General features: G+C 40.2%; 3 protein-coding genes across 4 annotated transcripts in view; all 3 read right to left on the bottom strand.

Annotated features, from left to right (window-relative positions):
* The window catches only part of susd1 (sushi domain containing 1), a 12,546-nt gene extending 6,478 nt beyond the window's left edge, over positions 1 to 6,068 (bottom strand). The window contains exons 1-10 of the mRNA XM_046036098.1: positions 5,997 to 6,068; positions 5,698 to 5,838; positions 4,258 to 4,413; positions 3,616 to 3,768; positions 3,175 to 3,354; positions 1,756 to 1,935; positions 1,391 to 1,570; positions 1,069 to 1,248; positions 769 to 948; positions 366 to 545 (exon numbers count right to left, since the gene is read on the bottom strand). Coding sequence (XP_045892054.1) covers positions 366 to 545; positions 769 to 948; positions 1,069 to 1,248; positions 1,391 to 1,570; positions 1,756 to 1,935; positions 3,175 to 3,354; positions 3,616 to 3,768; positions 4,258 to 4,413; positions 5,698 to 5,838; positions 5,997 to 6,030 — 1,564 coding nt within the window. The 5' untranslated portion in view covers positions 6,031 to 6,068. The remainder of the gene's footprint in view (positions 1 to 365; positions 546 to 768; positions 949 to 1,068; positions 1,249 to 1,390; positions 1,571 to 1,755; positions 1,936 to 3,174; positions 3,355 to 3,615; positions 3,769 to 4,257; positions 4,414 to 5,697; positions 5,839 to 5,996) is intronic.
* A 6,827-nt stretch (positions 6,069 to 12,895) lies between these two features.
* On the bottom strand, positions 12,896 to 14,764 carry si:ch211-12e13.1. Of its 2 annotated transcripts, XM_046036128.1 has the most exons (6): positions 14,382 to 14,764; positions 14,131 to 14,294; positions 13,943 to 13,947; positions 13,705 to 13,870; positions 13,405 to 13,614; positions 12,896 to 13,140 (listed from the first exon to the last, which is right to left on the bottom strand). In XM_046036128.1, the coding sequence occupies exons 1-6, from the start codon at positions 14,624 to 14,626 to the stop codon at positions 12,956 to 12,958; spliced, it is 975 nt and encodes a 324-aa protein (XP_045892084.1). In that variant the 5' UTR covers positions 14,627 to 14,764; the 3' UTR covers positions 12,896 to 12,955. The 2 variants fall into 2 exon arrangements, with proteins under 2 accessions (XP_045892084.1, XP_045892083.1); XM_046036127.1 differs by having other exon boundaries at positions 13,705 to 13,947.
* Positions 14,765 to 14,846: 82 nt separating this feature from the next.
* On the bottom strand, positions 14,847 to 16,178 carry LOC123961031 (immediate early response 3-interacting protein 1-like). Its single transcript, XM_046036130.1, has 3 exons — positions 16,020 to 16,178; positions 15,470 to 15,571; positions 14,847 to 15,363 (listed from the first exon to the last, which is right to left on the bottom strand). Exons 1-3 carry the CDS (start codon positions 16,108 to 16,110, stop codon positions 15,308 to 15,310), a joined length of 249 nt encoding a protein of 82 aa, XP_045892086.1. The 5' UTR covers positions 16,111 to 16,178; the 3' UTR covers positions 14,847 to 15,307.
* Positions 16,179 to 16,213: the final 35 nt, after the last annotated feature.

Here is a 16,213-nt window from a genome sequence, read left to right on the forward strand (position 1 = left end):
TTCAGGAAGCCGCTGCGTCAAGTCCCTGGAAAAACCACAATGTGTCATTTTTACACTTAAACAAGATATATTGTGTTAGTCTGTGAGCTTTTAAAGTGCTGTTAGGTGGGTTTTGTTGGACAGAGCTGGGCTAGCTGGTTCCCTCCATTTCCTTTCTTTACACTAAGCTAAGCAAACTGGCTGCTGGCTGTAGCCCTACATTAAACAAACAATATTGAGAATGGTATTGATCTTCTCGTCTAACTCTCAGGAAAAAAACTCCAAAACAAATTAGGGTATTTCCCAAAATGTCAAACTATTGCTTTGAAATTTTTTGCACGTTGCTACCAATTTTCTGAAATTAAAACAGTCGTCAAACGTTGCACCTTCACACCATAGATCAATATCCTCCCAAAGTCCATTCTCTCCACATATTGAGTAGTTTCTCTGGCTCCTGATGTAAAATCCTTCCTCACATTGGAAATACACAACACTGCCAATGTGTGATGTGCCGTCCCACTGCAGTTTAGCATTAGGTTTGAAAACAGGCTCTTGACATTTGATTTCTACAACAAAAAGACAGCAAGTCATTGTAACTCTCTGGTCAATGGATAGATGGATAAAGTTAAAAAATCCAGATACAATTCACACATCTTGAAACAATGGTTGAAATGGAAGTTGAATGATGTAACAGTAACATTCATGATATTCAGTTAAAGCATCCAAATGACGTATTGTCATTTGGAAGGTAACCCAATATTCTGTTGTGTAGACTAATGTCATTATCACCTTGACATAGCGTAGAGGCTCCATCCCACTCTCCACTGGCCGTACAAACTGATACATTTCCCTCTCCAACATTGTGATATCCGGAGTTACACTGATAAACAACCTGAGAGCCCACAGTGGAGATATTATCCCACAGTATGACTGAATGAGGGATGGGTGGGGGCACCCCACAGTCAACTTCTACAAGGATGGAAATTGCATTATTTAATTGAGGGGAAACAGTTATTATTTGACTCTGGACAACTGTTGTTCAAACAAAACCAGTCAGAGTATTAATAAGATTTTGGAGAAAGTTGTTACCTTTGCATGAGATGTTTGGTTTTGTCCAGTAACCATTAATTGTGCACAATGATATGTTATTTCCTCCATTGTGATAAAATCCTATTTTACAGTAGTAAGTCACTGTGCTTCCAGGGGTGGAGCTGCCATTCCACACATGCCCAGTGTGTGGCAGTATAGGAGGATCCCCACATAATATCTCTGGGACAGGAAACGATACACAAATTAATGTCATTTTTGCCTTAAACTAGCTACACAATAAGACATGACAGAAAATAATTTCCTGCCTGTTCATATTTGAAAAGAAAACCATTTCAGGGAATTTATTCATTGTTTAAATTACCTTGGCACAACAAAGTTGGTTGGGTCCACTGACCGTTTTCATTACAGATTGATATATTATGTCCTCCTTTGTTATAAAAGCCCTCTTTGCAAAAATAGAGCACAGTGCTGCCAGAGGTTGAATTATTGTCCCACACCTGCTCAGTGGATTCAATTATAGGAGGACTTCCACACAAGGTCACTACAAGGAATAACAGGCACAACAACCATGTAACATAAACACCAGGATTTTAGATGAATTCCCTTTCAGTTTAGTCTATTCAGATTACTCTATTAAGTGCAAAAAAATAAAAGATACAGCATATCTGTGTACAATATGTTTATATTTCAAAACTCTAAAATGATCTGATTAAACAGTAACTGTACCTTCACAGAGCACTGACGGTCTCTCCCACTGTCCAGACGCAGTACAAATGGACACATTGCCCTTTCCAGCATTATGATATCCAGGGTTACACTGATAAAACACCTCAGTGCCTATCCTTGACCTCTTATTCCACAGCATTTGAGATTGAGGGAGGGCAGGGGGAGAGCCACAGTCAACATCTGAGAGCCAAAGCAGTGACATGCTGCATGAAAATGTATTTGCTGGAAAGTCTCCAGGAACTCTGTCCGACAGGTGCCTTTCATTAACCCTGCGCTCCTGAAACTGGTTAAAAACTCACTAAAAACCGTCAGTCATCAGTGTGAGATTCATTATATTATCATCACCTATAGGCTTAAAGGATAAGTTCACCATTTTCCAAGTCTGTCTTAAAACAGTAGCAGGTACCTTTATGAATATTTAAACAGGACTTGCTGTAATCATTTATCCTGTTCATACTGGCTGTGAAGATTTCTCTTTTTAATATGATTGAAATGGAGGTGATGGAGGACAAAATCCACAGTCCTATTGTTTTAAAGCTTTTAAAATTGTGAACCTATCCTTTAAAAAACACTCACCACGCTTGCTCTTTCTTTACATGGTACCTTTGTAACTGTTAGGTCAACTGATGTGCTCTATATCAGGTATTTTAGAAGGGGTTAAACCAAATACAAGAGATAAGAAAGCCATTACAGAAAGGGGGCATACATATTCTCACCTTCCATTTGCTTTACCTCTTCTGGTGCTCCATTTGCATGTAATGTTATCTATTAGGACTGGACGATAAATCCAATATATTGCATTGGAGATATATCTGAATCTCCTATCTTGTGAAAGCCTGAATTAAAAACATCTCAGGTATTATTTCTTAAGAGTTTAACTTTCAGCAAAACTAAGAGCCTACGGCCATACAAACGGTGCTGTGGACATGCTGATGTTTAGCAGGTATTTTAATTACCATGTTGTTGAGCATCTTATTTTATGGGAATGTCAGTCATTTTGCAGGTATTTGGTCATAAACTAAAGTACTGGACAGATTTTGACCTGATGATGACCTGAGGATGGCCTGAAATTTGATGACAATCCATGGTCTTAGATTAATGACTTATTGTTACAGTTTTTATAATAATAGAATTTATCAAGATCAATTTAACGATTTATTGAGATAGGTTTAAGAGCATATCAGCCAGCCCTAGTGTGTTTCACAATTACTATATAAACATTTAGCTGACACTGTTAAGAACTCCTGAAAAGACAATTACATAAACACACATTTCAAGATCATGAATGTTACAAATACCCAAGAGCAAAGAAGTACAGAGTTGCAATGTGCTGATGATCATGAATATTTATATAATGTCAGAAGAGGACAATAAGAGGTGTGAAGAGTGGCATACTATTTTTTTTGCTTGTTTTGTTACCTTCACAGACCATGTTGGGTCCTTTCCACAGTCCATCAGCTCCACAGACGGAGCTGTTGTCTCCACTCCTCCACACAAAGCCGTCATCACAGACAAACATGGCCACACTGCCGTATGTGGTCCCTGTGACTGAGAGCAGCACCGTGTCCTCCACTGAGGCAGGCTGGCCACAGTCAACAACTGATGAGGACAAAAACATACATTTCACATTTGGGACAGACAAAGTACACAAAAGGAATGTGTTGTTTTTTAAAGGGTTTAAAAGTCAATCTAGCATACCGCCCCTTGCTTGATTGTCTCAAAATCCCAAATACATACTACATATTAACTCTAAGCAGATTTTGAGTATGTAGAGTATTCATATTCATGCAGGAAAAGACAAAATTGAATATACTTACAACTGGCAGCATGCTTATCCAAATCTCACTAATGCATTTTTACCTTTGCAGGAAGCGTTGTCTCTGTGAGGATGGAAGGGCTCCACTCCATTGTGGACTTTGTATCCCAGCTGGCAACTGCAATCAAAACTGCCGTCAAGATTCCTGCATTGACCCCCTTCTCCACACGGGCCTGCGATCCTGCACTCGTCAATGTCTGCAAAACCAGTGGTTAATGAGCATGTGACATAAAAACGAACTTTGTAAGACTTGACTTAAGAGTTACAGGTCCAAACTGTAGTTGAGTTTCAGTACTGTCTTCACTGCACTGACATTATTTGGTTTAAGAGATTTTATTACTTCTCTGAAATTGATAGTTGAGCTTTTAATATAAGATGTCTCTGTGTTAGTACTCAATAATTATAGTCTAAAATATATTACCAAATAGAAGCCAAATGATTTTCAAAGGACTGAAGTGAAATAGTAACAAAAGGTGTTATTTGTTTTATATATAGAATTCTAACTTTGAAAACTGTCCTTATTGTCTGTATGACTAATTAATTTATGTTGTCATTTCTCATTTTTAGTCTACATTTTTTTAACAACAAGAATAATCCTACGGGTGACTATAAGTGTAATTATGTTTCACATGCCTACTTTTTGGATGTCTCCCTTTTGTGTAGTTTTATGTCCAGCCTAAACTCACCCTGGCAGTGGGTTCCATCATTTGGGATGAAGACGGCCATGTTGTTAGAAGGGCTGTAGCCAAACAGGCAGGTACAGTAGTAGCTGCCATACGTGTTGTGGCAGGTGGTGTGCTGCCCACAAATCTTACTCGCTCCTATCTGACACTCATCTTTATCTGGAAGAAAAAATATTTATTACTTCAACATGGAAGAGAAAAAGTTGAAATTGTTAATGTTGTTAATTCCACTTGTGCTTTTATTATTATGACAAGTCAAAATGTCTACATGATGTTTTGTCTTTTATTGTTGTACAGACATTCATGGTCCCCAGAAAATGCATCCGACTAACTTTAGTGATGGCCTTACTTTTCATCTAGATCCATCATCATGTTAACATGATGATGGATCATGATGATGCTGACATGCTAAACTTAGATAGTGAACATGGTAATGCTTTGAACTTCATGCTAGTTGGATGATAGCTTCATGCTACGAAGTCTACTAGCTTATTCACCTTTTAGCTTAGTTTTGCTGTGCACCAACACGTGAGGGTAATATCTGGCTATAAATGCTCCACTATGTTTACCAGCTAGTCGCTACCTTTGTCTGTTTGGTGCTGAGCAGGCAGCTTACTGAGGATCTGTAGAACATTTTGCTGCCTGCTGCTGCTGATGAGAGCGGTGAGACTGAACCAAAACACTTACAAGAGGTAAAACCAAAACAATGAGCTGAAAGACACTAAAACGCTCTGTAGCGCTGAGAGAACTGCAGTGCAGAGTGATAACTATGGATTTGTTAGAAGTGACCAGCTCTGCACAAGCGAAGCCAATGCAGAAGTTTCTTACACCTGCATTCTTGTTAATGGCCAGCAGGGGGTGACTCCACTGGTTGCAAGAAGAAGTTAGATTATATAGAGGTTTATGGCAAAATGACCCAACTTCTAACTTGATTTATTACCTCAATAAACACTTTCTTAAAGGGGTTATGTTCTCCATCACTAGGTTAAGTCTTCTTCAATACAGCATGACGTTAATTTTGTAAATTATGGTCCCATTTAGAGGAAAGATAATAAAGCAGGGTATGCTTTAGGGAGCGGCTACTTTGTGATTGATAAGTCACTATCACTGCGATCTGTCAGGCGTAGCAATGAGTATCCTTCCCCAGCTCCACCCTCTCGTCCAAATATGGTCACTTCTGGTTCCAAAAAAATCAAAATGGCGAAACTGGAGGCTTGAAAACGGTAGCCCGCGAACCAATTGCCTACGTCCACCTTTACATACATTTCATTCTAAACATAAAACTATTAATAAGGAGCATTAGTTGCATTCCCTTTTTAAACTTTGAATTCAGTATTTCAGACTGCAGTTATCATTGCAAAACATTTTTCTCATTTGAAAAAACAGAGGTTGAGATGAAGACACATTTCATTTCACACAAAAAATAAACACGTTTTTCCCTACCTTGACAGAAGGTTCTGCCATTTCCAACAAACCCATACTTGCAGTTACAAACTTTGCCAGAGCCATCTGACTTGTCGTCACATGTGGCGTTAGCGTGGCAAGTTGCACACACATCCAGAGCGTGACCTTCTGCTAGCATATCTGAGAGGATAGCATCCATCAGTGAATATCTTCAAAACGTTTTTTTCACCCCTTCTCCAGTTGTCAGTGATACATACAGATTTTGCAAAAATAAATTATATTGATTAATCACTAAATGTGAAGGATGGAACAAACAAAAATGGCATCAGTATTCTCACCTGCAATGACACAGAGCAGAAAAATCACCATCATTTTTGGGTTTCTCTCGATCACACTATCCCTGCCAAGTCTCCTGGTAGTTCTCTTCATTTCACCAGACCCTCAACCCCCTCATCTTCTCCCCCCCCCCCCTTTTTTTTTCACTTCCGTCTTATGGCCCATGAAGACATTGAGCAGGTTTGATAACCAGCATTAAGAGGATGCTGCAAGTGGGTGAGCTGAGGTCACTGAGAAATAGCTCCTTTTCTCAATGGTCTTCTTGGAGCTGGTGGTTTTGTGGCTTCATCTGTCATTCTCTGACACATTCAGTTACGCTCAGTGCTCACTCTGGTGAACAGCACACTCACACTGCGGTGACTGATAAGGCTATATTTGGCCTAACGACCCTGCTGTGTGGCCTCTTACAAACACTGTGGCATTTTGTAACCACATCATTACTATGTGTGTAAAATTTCAATTTTCAATTCTATGTTATTTATATAGTGCAGCTTATCCTTTCTCGATTGTATTTAAAGCAGTTTGTAACCTTTAATAAATTAAAATGGCTTAATTGATCGTTTATTATAATCCTTAAATGTATAAGTGGTATTTTAAGCCAATGTAACCAGCATAACTCCTCATCCTACCGCATGGTCGTAGTGGGAGCAGAGGAGGTGTCAGTTGGTGTGATGTGGTAGGTGGAGATAAGTCTAGTGAGCTGCTATCCGTCTTCCCAGCAGGGTCCTTACTAGGGTTTCTCTGTCACTCAAACCAGCAAGTAACCACCTCACACCAGTGCCTGGACTGGACTGATTAACACCAGCCTGACCCTCAGAGAAGGCAGTCCCCAAAAGTGACTGAACAGTCTGTCTGTGTGGGCCCAAATCTGACTAGAACTGAAATTAATTGTTCAACAATAAAAATAAACCAAAGTCAGCAGGAAGCTATGGTTTTTCAACCGTTTTTCTTTATCTTGTCATCTTTGTGGCTAAACACTTATGGCTGTGGTATTTTTGCACTGCATGTCCAAGAGCTCGCAGATTAGTGAAACAGCAGTATTACATTTATTTTCTACTGGATTTTCTTTGTCACTTGGTGTCTATTGCCATTCATGCTAATTACCCAGTTCAACAGGAAACTGCAAAACCACCAGTTCAGTCAGAAACACTTACGTCAAGGAATTTATTATTTATAGATTATTGTTATCCAGTTAGATTTGACAGGAGGCTCTGCTCTTTGAGGGAGTTCTCTACACATCAACATGGATACTATTGGAAGAAAAAAATTTGTTTTTTTACTGCATGAAAATATTTGGATGTTACAAGTCAGCTGGTGGGCGGCACGGTGGTGCAGTGGTTAGCACTGTCGCCTCACAGCAAGAAGGTTGTGGGTTCAAAAACTGTGTGGAGTTTGCATGTTCTCCCCGTGTCTGTGTGGGTTCTCTCCGGGTGCTCCGGCTTCCTCCCACCTAGGTTGATTGGTGACCCATTGTCCTTAGGTGAGTGGTTGTTGTGAGCAACCACTGTGTGGCCCTGCGATGGACTGGCAACCTGTCCAGGGTGTACTTGCGCCTTGCGCCCGATGTCAGCTGGGATTGGCTCCAGCCCCCCTGTACGCAGGATAAGCGGTTGACGATGGATGGAAGTCAGCTGGTTGCCAGTTAGCAAACGTAAGCAAGACTCATTTCAGTGCTTTGCCTGAAGTAACACTACCAAAATCATCTGGTCATCCCCTACTGGTGTGTACAACTGAAGCACATGGCATACTGACATTTCAGTCCTGCCTTCACCAGTAGATATCGGGTGTCAGACAGATTTTCGGGGTTTAGTTAAACGTGCAAACAAAGTTAAACAAAAGTTATATTGACATTCATTGACAGTGTTATTCACCTGAACAAAGTGGGTCTATACTTGAGATGTTTGATGCATTTTCTTTCTCTTAAAACACTTGCAAAACTGATTCTGATCCGGTCAATGTTACCATCCACGTGTTCTAGCTAGTAGTCTTCCTCTTCACTGTCTTTGTTGGCCAATGCTACGCTTCTTTGCACGTTACTGCCACAGACTGTCGAAACATTGCTCCATAGATGGCAAAGACTCCACAGGGTAATCCTTAAGTGCTGGATCCAGTGAAGCCTGAACCGAAATTTCTGAATCCACTCATTGCATAATACTTTGGCGTAATGATCATTGTGCATTCTTCTCATTGTAGTACAGTTGTAGATGGTGTTAACCCATGTCCCATAACAAAACAAAGTGTGTACAAAGGGAAAGTAATTGGTTATTGAAGATATCTTTATTTGTTGCCTGATCTTTCTAGACCTTCTGTGTAGTTATCACAAACTCATTCAGATCAAATATTCCAGGAACATGCATTTTTTTTGTATAAAAATTGTATAACAGACTTGAGAGATATGTTTGATAAACTTGAACCCCGCATGATTCTTTAAATGTAATTTAATAGAAAGCATTAAACCTCTCAGCATACATACATGTCATAATTACCTAATGAGACTTACACATCAGTGGCTGACGTTTGAGCTAAATATAAATATGTTCGCTTGTTGAGTGCTTTTAATGATGAAGGCTCTGTAAAATCAGTGCCAGAACAGTTTGACAAAAGAAAAGTTGAATAAGAAAACCAAATGACACTGCGTATAACACCTGTGTGCTCTCCGCTTCAACTGGAACACATATAAACTGTAAGCCCAGTATGTAGCTGTGTTTGCCAGTGTGATCAGAACACACAGTGTTTTTCAGGACAGCTTCACAGTGCTGAACTTGGACATACAAACTGCTGCAGGGTTCAAAACTATGATCCTTTACGTCCTGCTTGGTCATAAAACAGTGCAGAAACAGCAGCGTTTCTTTTCATGTATGGTCCCAACTTCTTCGGGTGGAGGCGCTTCAGGAGCCGGAGATTCCACCTTACACTCTGACTCTGAGCCACTTGAGGTGGACAACAGCCTCCCACACACCAGGTCAGCAGCTTTTCCATCCATGACGGACAAGTCTGTCACCGTTTTCTCCCTTAGTGACATGTCTCCATCGTCATCATCATCTATCAGCACAAACTCCTTGAGGTAAACCATCCCTACCCCATGGAGGCTGTGGCTCTCTGCTGATCCCTCCATGGTGTGGGCATCCACAAAGGTCAGAGTTGAAGTCTCTGTCAGTGTCTCATGTGGGTCTGTGGAGTTGTCCTCCGGTCCCAAATAGGCCTGGCTGCTCGAATCCATCATCCACATGGAGTTCCTTCCAAAACTCTCGTCTTTTATGCCATACCTCTGGTCCTGGCTGTTAGAGATGATGTCTGGAATAGAGGACATCTTGCCTGTACCATCACGGCTGGTGACCTGGTCTCTCCCGGTGTAAGAACCGTTTTCTGGAGCATGACCATTCCCAGGATACATCTTAAAACACACCTTCTGGTAGTCATGGTAGACCTGCACACTGCTGCTCCCTGTTGGGGAGGAGAGGGGGATGCTGGCAGTGTTGTCTTGTCCTTGCTTCTTCATGTATTTTCCCTTGCCGCTCTGAGACAAAACAGAAAATTCAAAGTTAATTCTTGACCTTAGTAAATAACAGTAAAAAAATAAATAAAAAAGTTTATTATCTAGCTATATCAAAGATGTGGTTGAAAGTAATTAGACTTTTAGTTAAGAATTATTTTTCAACAATAGTAAACCTGGGCCTGTTAATAGTAAGTGCAGTGTGTGCAGACTTGTTTTATGAACAACAGTAAGAAGAACAAGCTGTCATTTAGTATTGGCCTCTCTGAATAAATAAATGAAGCTGGTACTTTTAAAAGAAGCAAAAATAACTTAAATTCCCTGAGGATCAGCTCTTTGAAGGAGACAGATGAACTCCTCTAAAGTGCTCAAACCAAGGAAGGAGTGTGTGTGTGTGTTTCATCTCTCTAAACCCCCAACCCCCCCGCCCTCCACAGAGAAAACACATTTCAGATGAAGTGATGAATGCATCACTTCAGAACATACTTCAGGCAGAATATCAGGCACATACTGTAGAAATCAGCCAAAGCTACAGCAACACAAAGCAGTATTGCTGAAAAGTTCATGTTTACATTTTGTTTTGTGTGATAAGATTTCAAGACCACACAGAAAGGCTATGTTAAACAAATGAGATATTTAGACTAAATACAGGATTAAAAGGCTTCTTCAAGAGGAGCGTTTTCACTTTACCTCTCTACGTGCTAAATGCAATATACTCCGTGCTGGAGCTTAACAGACTGACCCTCTTACACTTGACTGACTCACATGCATGACAGAATCAGGACTCTATAAATTAATAATAACAGCAATGTACATGTTCAAGCAAGCGTCGGCGTAGTGATGACGGAGCAACAATAGATGAAAAATAGATTTGATTTAAACACACTCAATGCATTACTGCATTAGTTTGTACTTGGTTGGCCGCTGTTTCTGTCTCAGCAGTGACTATGAAAAGGTTGACAAGTGCTTTAACTGTGGCAGATGGAAGTTATACTGGCGGGACAAGAGATTAGACAATAATTTCATCCCAAGTATAATGGACCTTAATACCTTCAAAACAGTGTTTCTTTACAACAACATATCTGTCATGAAACTCTAATCTCTTGAATTAACCCTGCCATAGAGACCCAAGGTTCACCTTAGTATGAATCACTCACATGAGTTCAAGCATTTCATTTCAACAAGTTTATTTTGTAGCGACAGAAAATGTTTTAGAGCACTATTTAACAAGCCTTTTTTGTCAAGAAATCAGTCAAATCGGGGTCATTGCTAACAGCAGCACTTAACAGTTGTTACAAACTGTCCTATAGACTTACAAGAATAGATACTTATACAGAAATCTACATTTTCTAAAAAAGTCCACTTATATTTAAATACTTAAAATATGCTTTTACCTTAAGCCGTCCACGGATGAACTCTTCCCCAAGTTGCTGTAATGAAACTCACATGGCAGAGGTGGGATGACCCAGAGTGTGTGCCTCTGATCTGCAGCACAGCTGGTGAAACTGATTTCTCCTCCGTCTGGATGTCTATAAACAGAGACTCTTCACACACACCCTCCCCTCATCTTGTAAACTACAACTGCTCACAGTGTGTGCAGGGAGGCAGTCACGGGATGCTCCACTTATTGAAATCTATTTTTTTTTTTTTTTTTGCTGAACCAGTGTTTCTTCTCAAGCAGACTGTTCTTCACAGTCATCCAGCTGCACATATTTACACCTGGAAACAAGGACTATGCACCAAACATTCACTTTTGGGACAACTGTTCTCATTGACCAATTAGGAAAGGCAATATAACAAAAAGGTAACATACCTAGAAATGCACACTTTAAACAGAAAGAAGGTATCGTGAGCAGAGTACAGCCAGTATGACCTGCCAGCTGTACCAAAAAAGATACCTGCTTTAAGTCATTAAAGAAATAGTTCGACATTTTAATATGCTTACTTGCCGAGAGTAAGATGAGAATATTGAAACCACTTTCATATTTGTACAGTAGATATGAAGCTAACACCAGCAGCAACAGAGGGAAACAGCTAGCCCTTTGTTCAACCCATGCAAAAACCTTAGTGTAAAAATGACACATGGTTATACAGGCTGCTTTGCGCGAAACTAACAAGACATAACACATTCATTTGTGAAATTTTCATCTAACTCTCGGCAAGAAAGCAAATAGGTGAATTTCTCAAAATGTCAAACAATTTCTTCAGCATATTGTTAAATATTCCAACCTGCATTTCATTTTAAAGCGAAGGGAATTCACTGGTGGAGTGGTAATCTTGACTAAACCTGACCTTTAATCCTATTCTGATGAATGTGGAAATCCATTGTTTTCTCTTCAAACACACAGATTAAACCTCCCGTCCCCCCATCCACCATACTTCATGCTACAAACCATCTGCCTTATTCCTTTAGGAAATGTTGCGTTGGTGCAGGGGTGCATGAAAAGCCACTTCTCGCAGTCACATGCACCGAATGTGTTCCTATAAATAATAAAGGAAGACAGAGCTTCACATACATGAAAGCTGCAAACGGGAATATCGGAGGGATCAAATATTGAAGTCTTTAATCTTGACAAAGTGCTCATGTATAGTAGATCTATGAAACCAACAGCAAGAACATGCAAGTCCTGCTAATACAACTAATGAGAAATCTTCTAATTATTTCCCAGCTATTATGATCCTTTTAGTTGCAAAAGAATATCTGACAAGAACACGAACAACAGTAGAATGACCGTGGTGTGATTTCCTAATCCATCTGAGGACATTTTAGGATGAAAAGAATACAATCAATACCACTCTCATGTCTGTCCGGCAAATAGGCAATAGCCTGCAGTAAGCGATTAGCTTAAAGAAGACTCCACCCTCTACTCATGTTCCTATTATTTCAAACAGCACAAAATTATCCAAGATTACATACAAACTTAAGAAATCAGTCCTGACTCCTGCTGGCACAAAAAAGTGATTCGCCATGTATTTAAATCGGTTCCTCTTATGCATCTGGACGTCACATTTTATTTTACAGTGGAGGTTTTTAGAGTGTAGTCTTAGGACAAGGTCTGTATTCATCAGATGACATGGACCTTTTAATATTGTTACATTTATCTATTCTCACATTTATAGAAATCAGCCTTGTCTGTAGAAGGAAAACTCCAACATCATAGGTAATGAAGTGGTTGCACTCAATGAAACTGAAACCCCTTAAATAATAAAAGCGGTGGCCCAGAGGTAGATACATCTGTAATACATGTTCTCATGAGAATATATATAATTCAAATTCACAAAACAAAAAATCTACCTTATGTTATGATCATAAAAAAATACTTGAATGCCGATTAGCTGACTGTCCAGACCAACCTTATTGCATTTAATTGATTACACACTATGTTGTCCACAGAGCAAAAACAGTAAAAAGGTACAAAATCAGTATTTTATTTTGTTTTGACAAAACTACAAATATCAACCGCCCAGTCATCTCGAAATCCATCCAGTCATGTGAGATATGTTGCTCCCATGTTGCTGCATGCGGAAGCGGAGGCTTTGGGCAGGAGACTGACCGGTCGTCTCCCAAAACTTGATCGCCACTTTTCCTGGTACCAACGGAGGCTCTTTAAACTGGGCTGTGACGTTGACAGGAGCTGTGATGACTCCAACACCTGATGACACAACAGAGCAATGAGAAGGTCTGACCAGTGCTGCTGAAAACACTTTACACAATTAAAATATGTCTATTGACCTGTTTCACAGAGGACTTTCCATAACAGGAAAAGGAAATGTCTGCTGGGAAAAAGGCATGTGGCCTTATTTAAAAATCCCTTTAATAGCAAATATAAATGCTTTCATGAACTGGCTGCACGTTCAATTATTACAAAGTTAGATGAACCTATCACCTGTTTTGTCTTGTCCATAAAATCTTTTACCTTTGTGCTTTTCTATTTCAGCCAAGGAGACAGACAGCATCCAGAGACTTGGTGCAGTCTGCAACCTGCAGCCAAAGAGCCCGACTGGTAAAGAGAGGAGCCGGCAGAGGGAGTAGTCAGAGAAGGACCAAACACATCGCAGGCCGGTAGTCCTGGGAACTCTGAGCTCTACCTGCTTCATATTTTCTGGCACAGGCTCATCTGGTTGGCCTGTCAGAGCAGGGGAACATAACCGGAAAGAGTTTGAGTCTGCAAAAGGCTAAAAACATTCTTTGCAGAAATCACTGTAACACTGCTCACTCTCGTTTTCATCCTTGGGTGGGCTTCTGACGGCTTTGAGGAGCTTCTTTTTCGATAGAAACGTCAGCACACTCTCCCACACTGGGCACCCAGAGCGAGAAGTGGCAGAGAGACAGATGTCCACCTCTACCCCTGCATCAATTTGCCGGTACTCCAGGACTCGAACCTGCAGCACGAAAGGACCTTTCTTCAGTTCATCAACTGGCTCAAGGGTTTTTATACTCTGATGCACACGTACCAGACCTGCAAAAGTAATTGACACTCACTGTCACATCACCACCATTTTCAAACCTTTTACTATAAACATAAAATATGGGAGTCAGGCCAGAGGGAATGAACTAAATACAATGTACTCAAAATGTTCCTTCTAGGTGTATGAGACATCTGCAGAAACCTCTGCTTAAAGAGACATGCATGCTGTCTTACCTGCTGGGCTGAGCCGAAAGTTTTCATCAGTTAGCAATATAAGCAGCAGTCTGCGACACATAAACTCAGGGAAGCATAGTGGGATGTCTCTGTATTCGCTGTCTGGATAATCCCAACCATAACCAGCAGCACTGCAGAACCTCCTCAACAGGAGGGTCTCCAGCCTTAGAAAGACAAACACACTGACTCATACTGTGGATGACCAGCAGTCAACTCTTTCAGATAGTTAACTGAAAGTGGGCCATGCTTACCTGCAGTTGAGGACAGTGTAAACAACCTCACACTTCTTTGTATTAGTTACTGTGTACAAGTAGCCTGTCCTCCGAGTCAGAGCTTTGGCCAAATATTTCATGTAAAGATACACGAAACTTGGAAGTCTGTCGTTGTTGAGTACCTTTGTTTTCAACAACTTATGAGAAGAGTAAATGTAAACATAAACTAAATATGCAGGACACGCAGCGATGGCGGCAACAACGCAAATCTGCGCGTGCCCCATTACTGCTCAAACTAAATAATTACGATGCAACACAGCAAGTTTAACGGAGACATTAAGCACTCTCTATCACTACTTATGAATTAACCTGGGTAATCGGGCCCATGACGCGAACACAGACTTTAATGTCTGCGTCGCTGGTTAAAAGTACGGCATGCGAGCTGAGACAAACAACACAGCTTCGACTATTTCAGAAAACGAAACGCAGTAATAGGACACATAATGACTGTTAAAAAAAAATCTTTGTTTTCGAGCATTTTGACAACAACAGCACTTATTCATGAGTTAATTTACACTTTTCCAGTGTATATACATCACAACCATTTAACAGCCGGCTTCTTTGTGACAGATTTTCTCATAAAAGTACATTTTTTCATATGAATATTTTAATCAAAATCAAATTAAGTGTTCATTATACAGCATTTAATTGTGCTATTCAAATGAAGAGATAAATTAATCATTAACAGTAGCTGATGTTACGTATTTGAATTACTATGCCGTATAAAACCGGCATTAACAATTATCCCATGTCTTGATGTGAATTATCAAGTGACAACATTCATATTTAGGCTGACAGGAGACACTCTGTGTTTCAAAGAGATGCAATGTTTCTGCACAAGGGTTCCTGAGGTGATGGAGATGTTCTCCTGACAGCAGATTGGTTGGTCCCATCTTCACTCCTCTTCACCCGAACAGAAGCAGCAACACAATGCAGACTGAATTCACGGCAATCAACGGCACTGCAGAGCAAAAGAGATGACATGATCAGAGCCAAGAGGAAGCTCACTAGACTTGTTTGTTACTCACACTTAAACAAACTGTGTGTGTGTGTGTGTGTGTACTTACCTCTCATCACTGTCCTCACTGAGCGGATGAGATTCATTAGCTGCACTTTGATGCCTGGTTCATCACCAAAACCACCAACACTTTGGTCTACTCCCCAGCCAACTGAAGGTGGTTAAAATGCAAAGACAGACAGGTTCAGTATTAAAATAGAACATGCTTCAACTAAGTACTGTTTTCTTTACATAAAAAGACATTTCACCGATTGTCTTCATTGTATTTTGTTAAATACTGTTATATAAGTTGCCATACCAGTGTTTTAATTCCCCACCTTTTGCTAAGCTTATGTTTGATTGTTGTACTTTGTCAATAAAGTTATGTGTGGCTTTTCAAAAGTAGGACATTGTAACTAATTTAAATTCAACCTCTGTCACACACTTACAGCTGTTCATTAGAGGCTGGTGCACCAACTCTAGATAATGTTCACCCTTCGCCGATAAAGATTTTTATGTTCTTACCAGTTTTTGTTAATAGCCAGTTAGCATTAGCTAAGTACTATTTCGGATTTCACATATCATAAGCGCATAAAATTACAAAAACTACAGCCACTTACTTTTGCTCAGAAATCTTTCTTCGTGCAATACAGCGACAGCATTGACACACAGGATTGCTGCTTGAATGAGAGAGTACAAACTAAAAGCCATGTTGTCTTAAGTAGCTAGTTGGAGGTTAGCACATAGTATTTACTTCTGACGTAGCCTACGGTGGCCGCGGAAGTACAAATCTAATGACAGCTTGTTTGTTCGA

This window comes from Micropterus dolomieu, linkage group LG21 (genome assembly GCF_021292245.1).
Source record: "Micropterus dolomieu isolate WLL.071019.BEF.003 ecotype Adirondacks linkage group LG21, ASM2129224v1, whole genome shotgun sequence".
Classification (NCBI taxonomy): Eukaryota; Metazoa; Chordata; class Actinopteri; order Centrarchiformes; family Centrarchidae; genus Micropterus; species Micropterus dolomieu.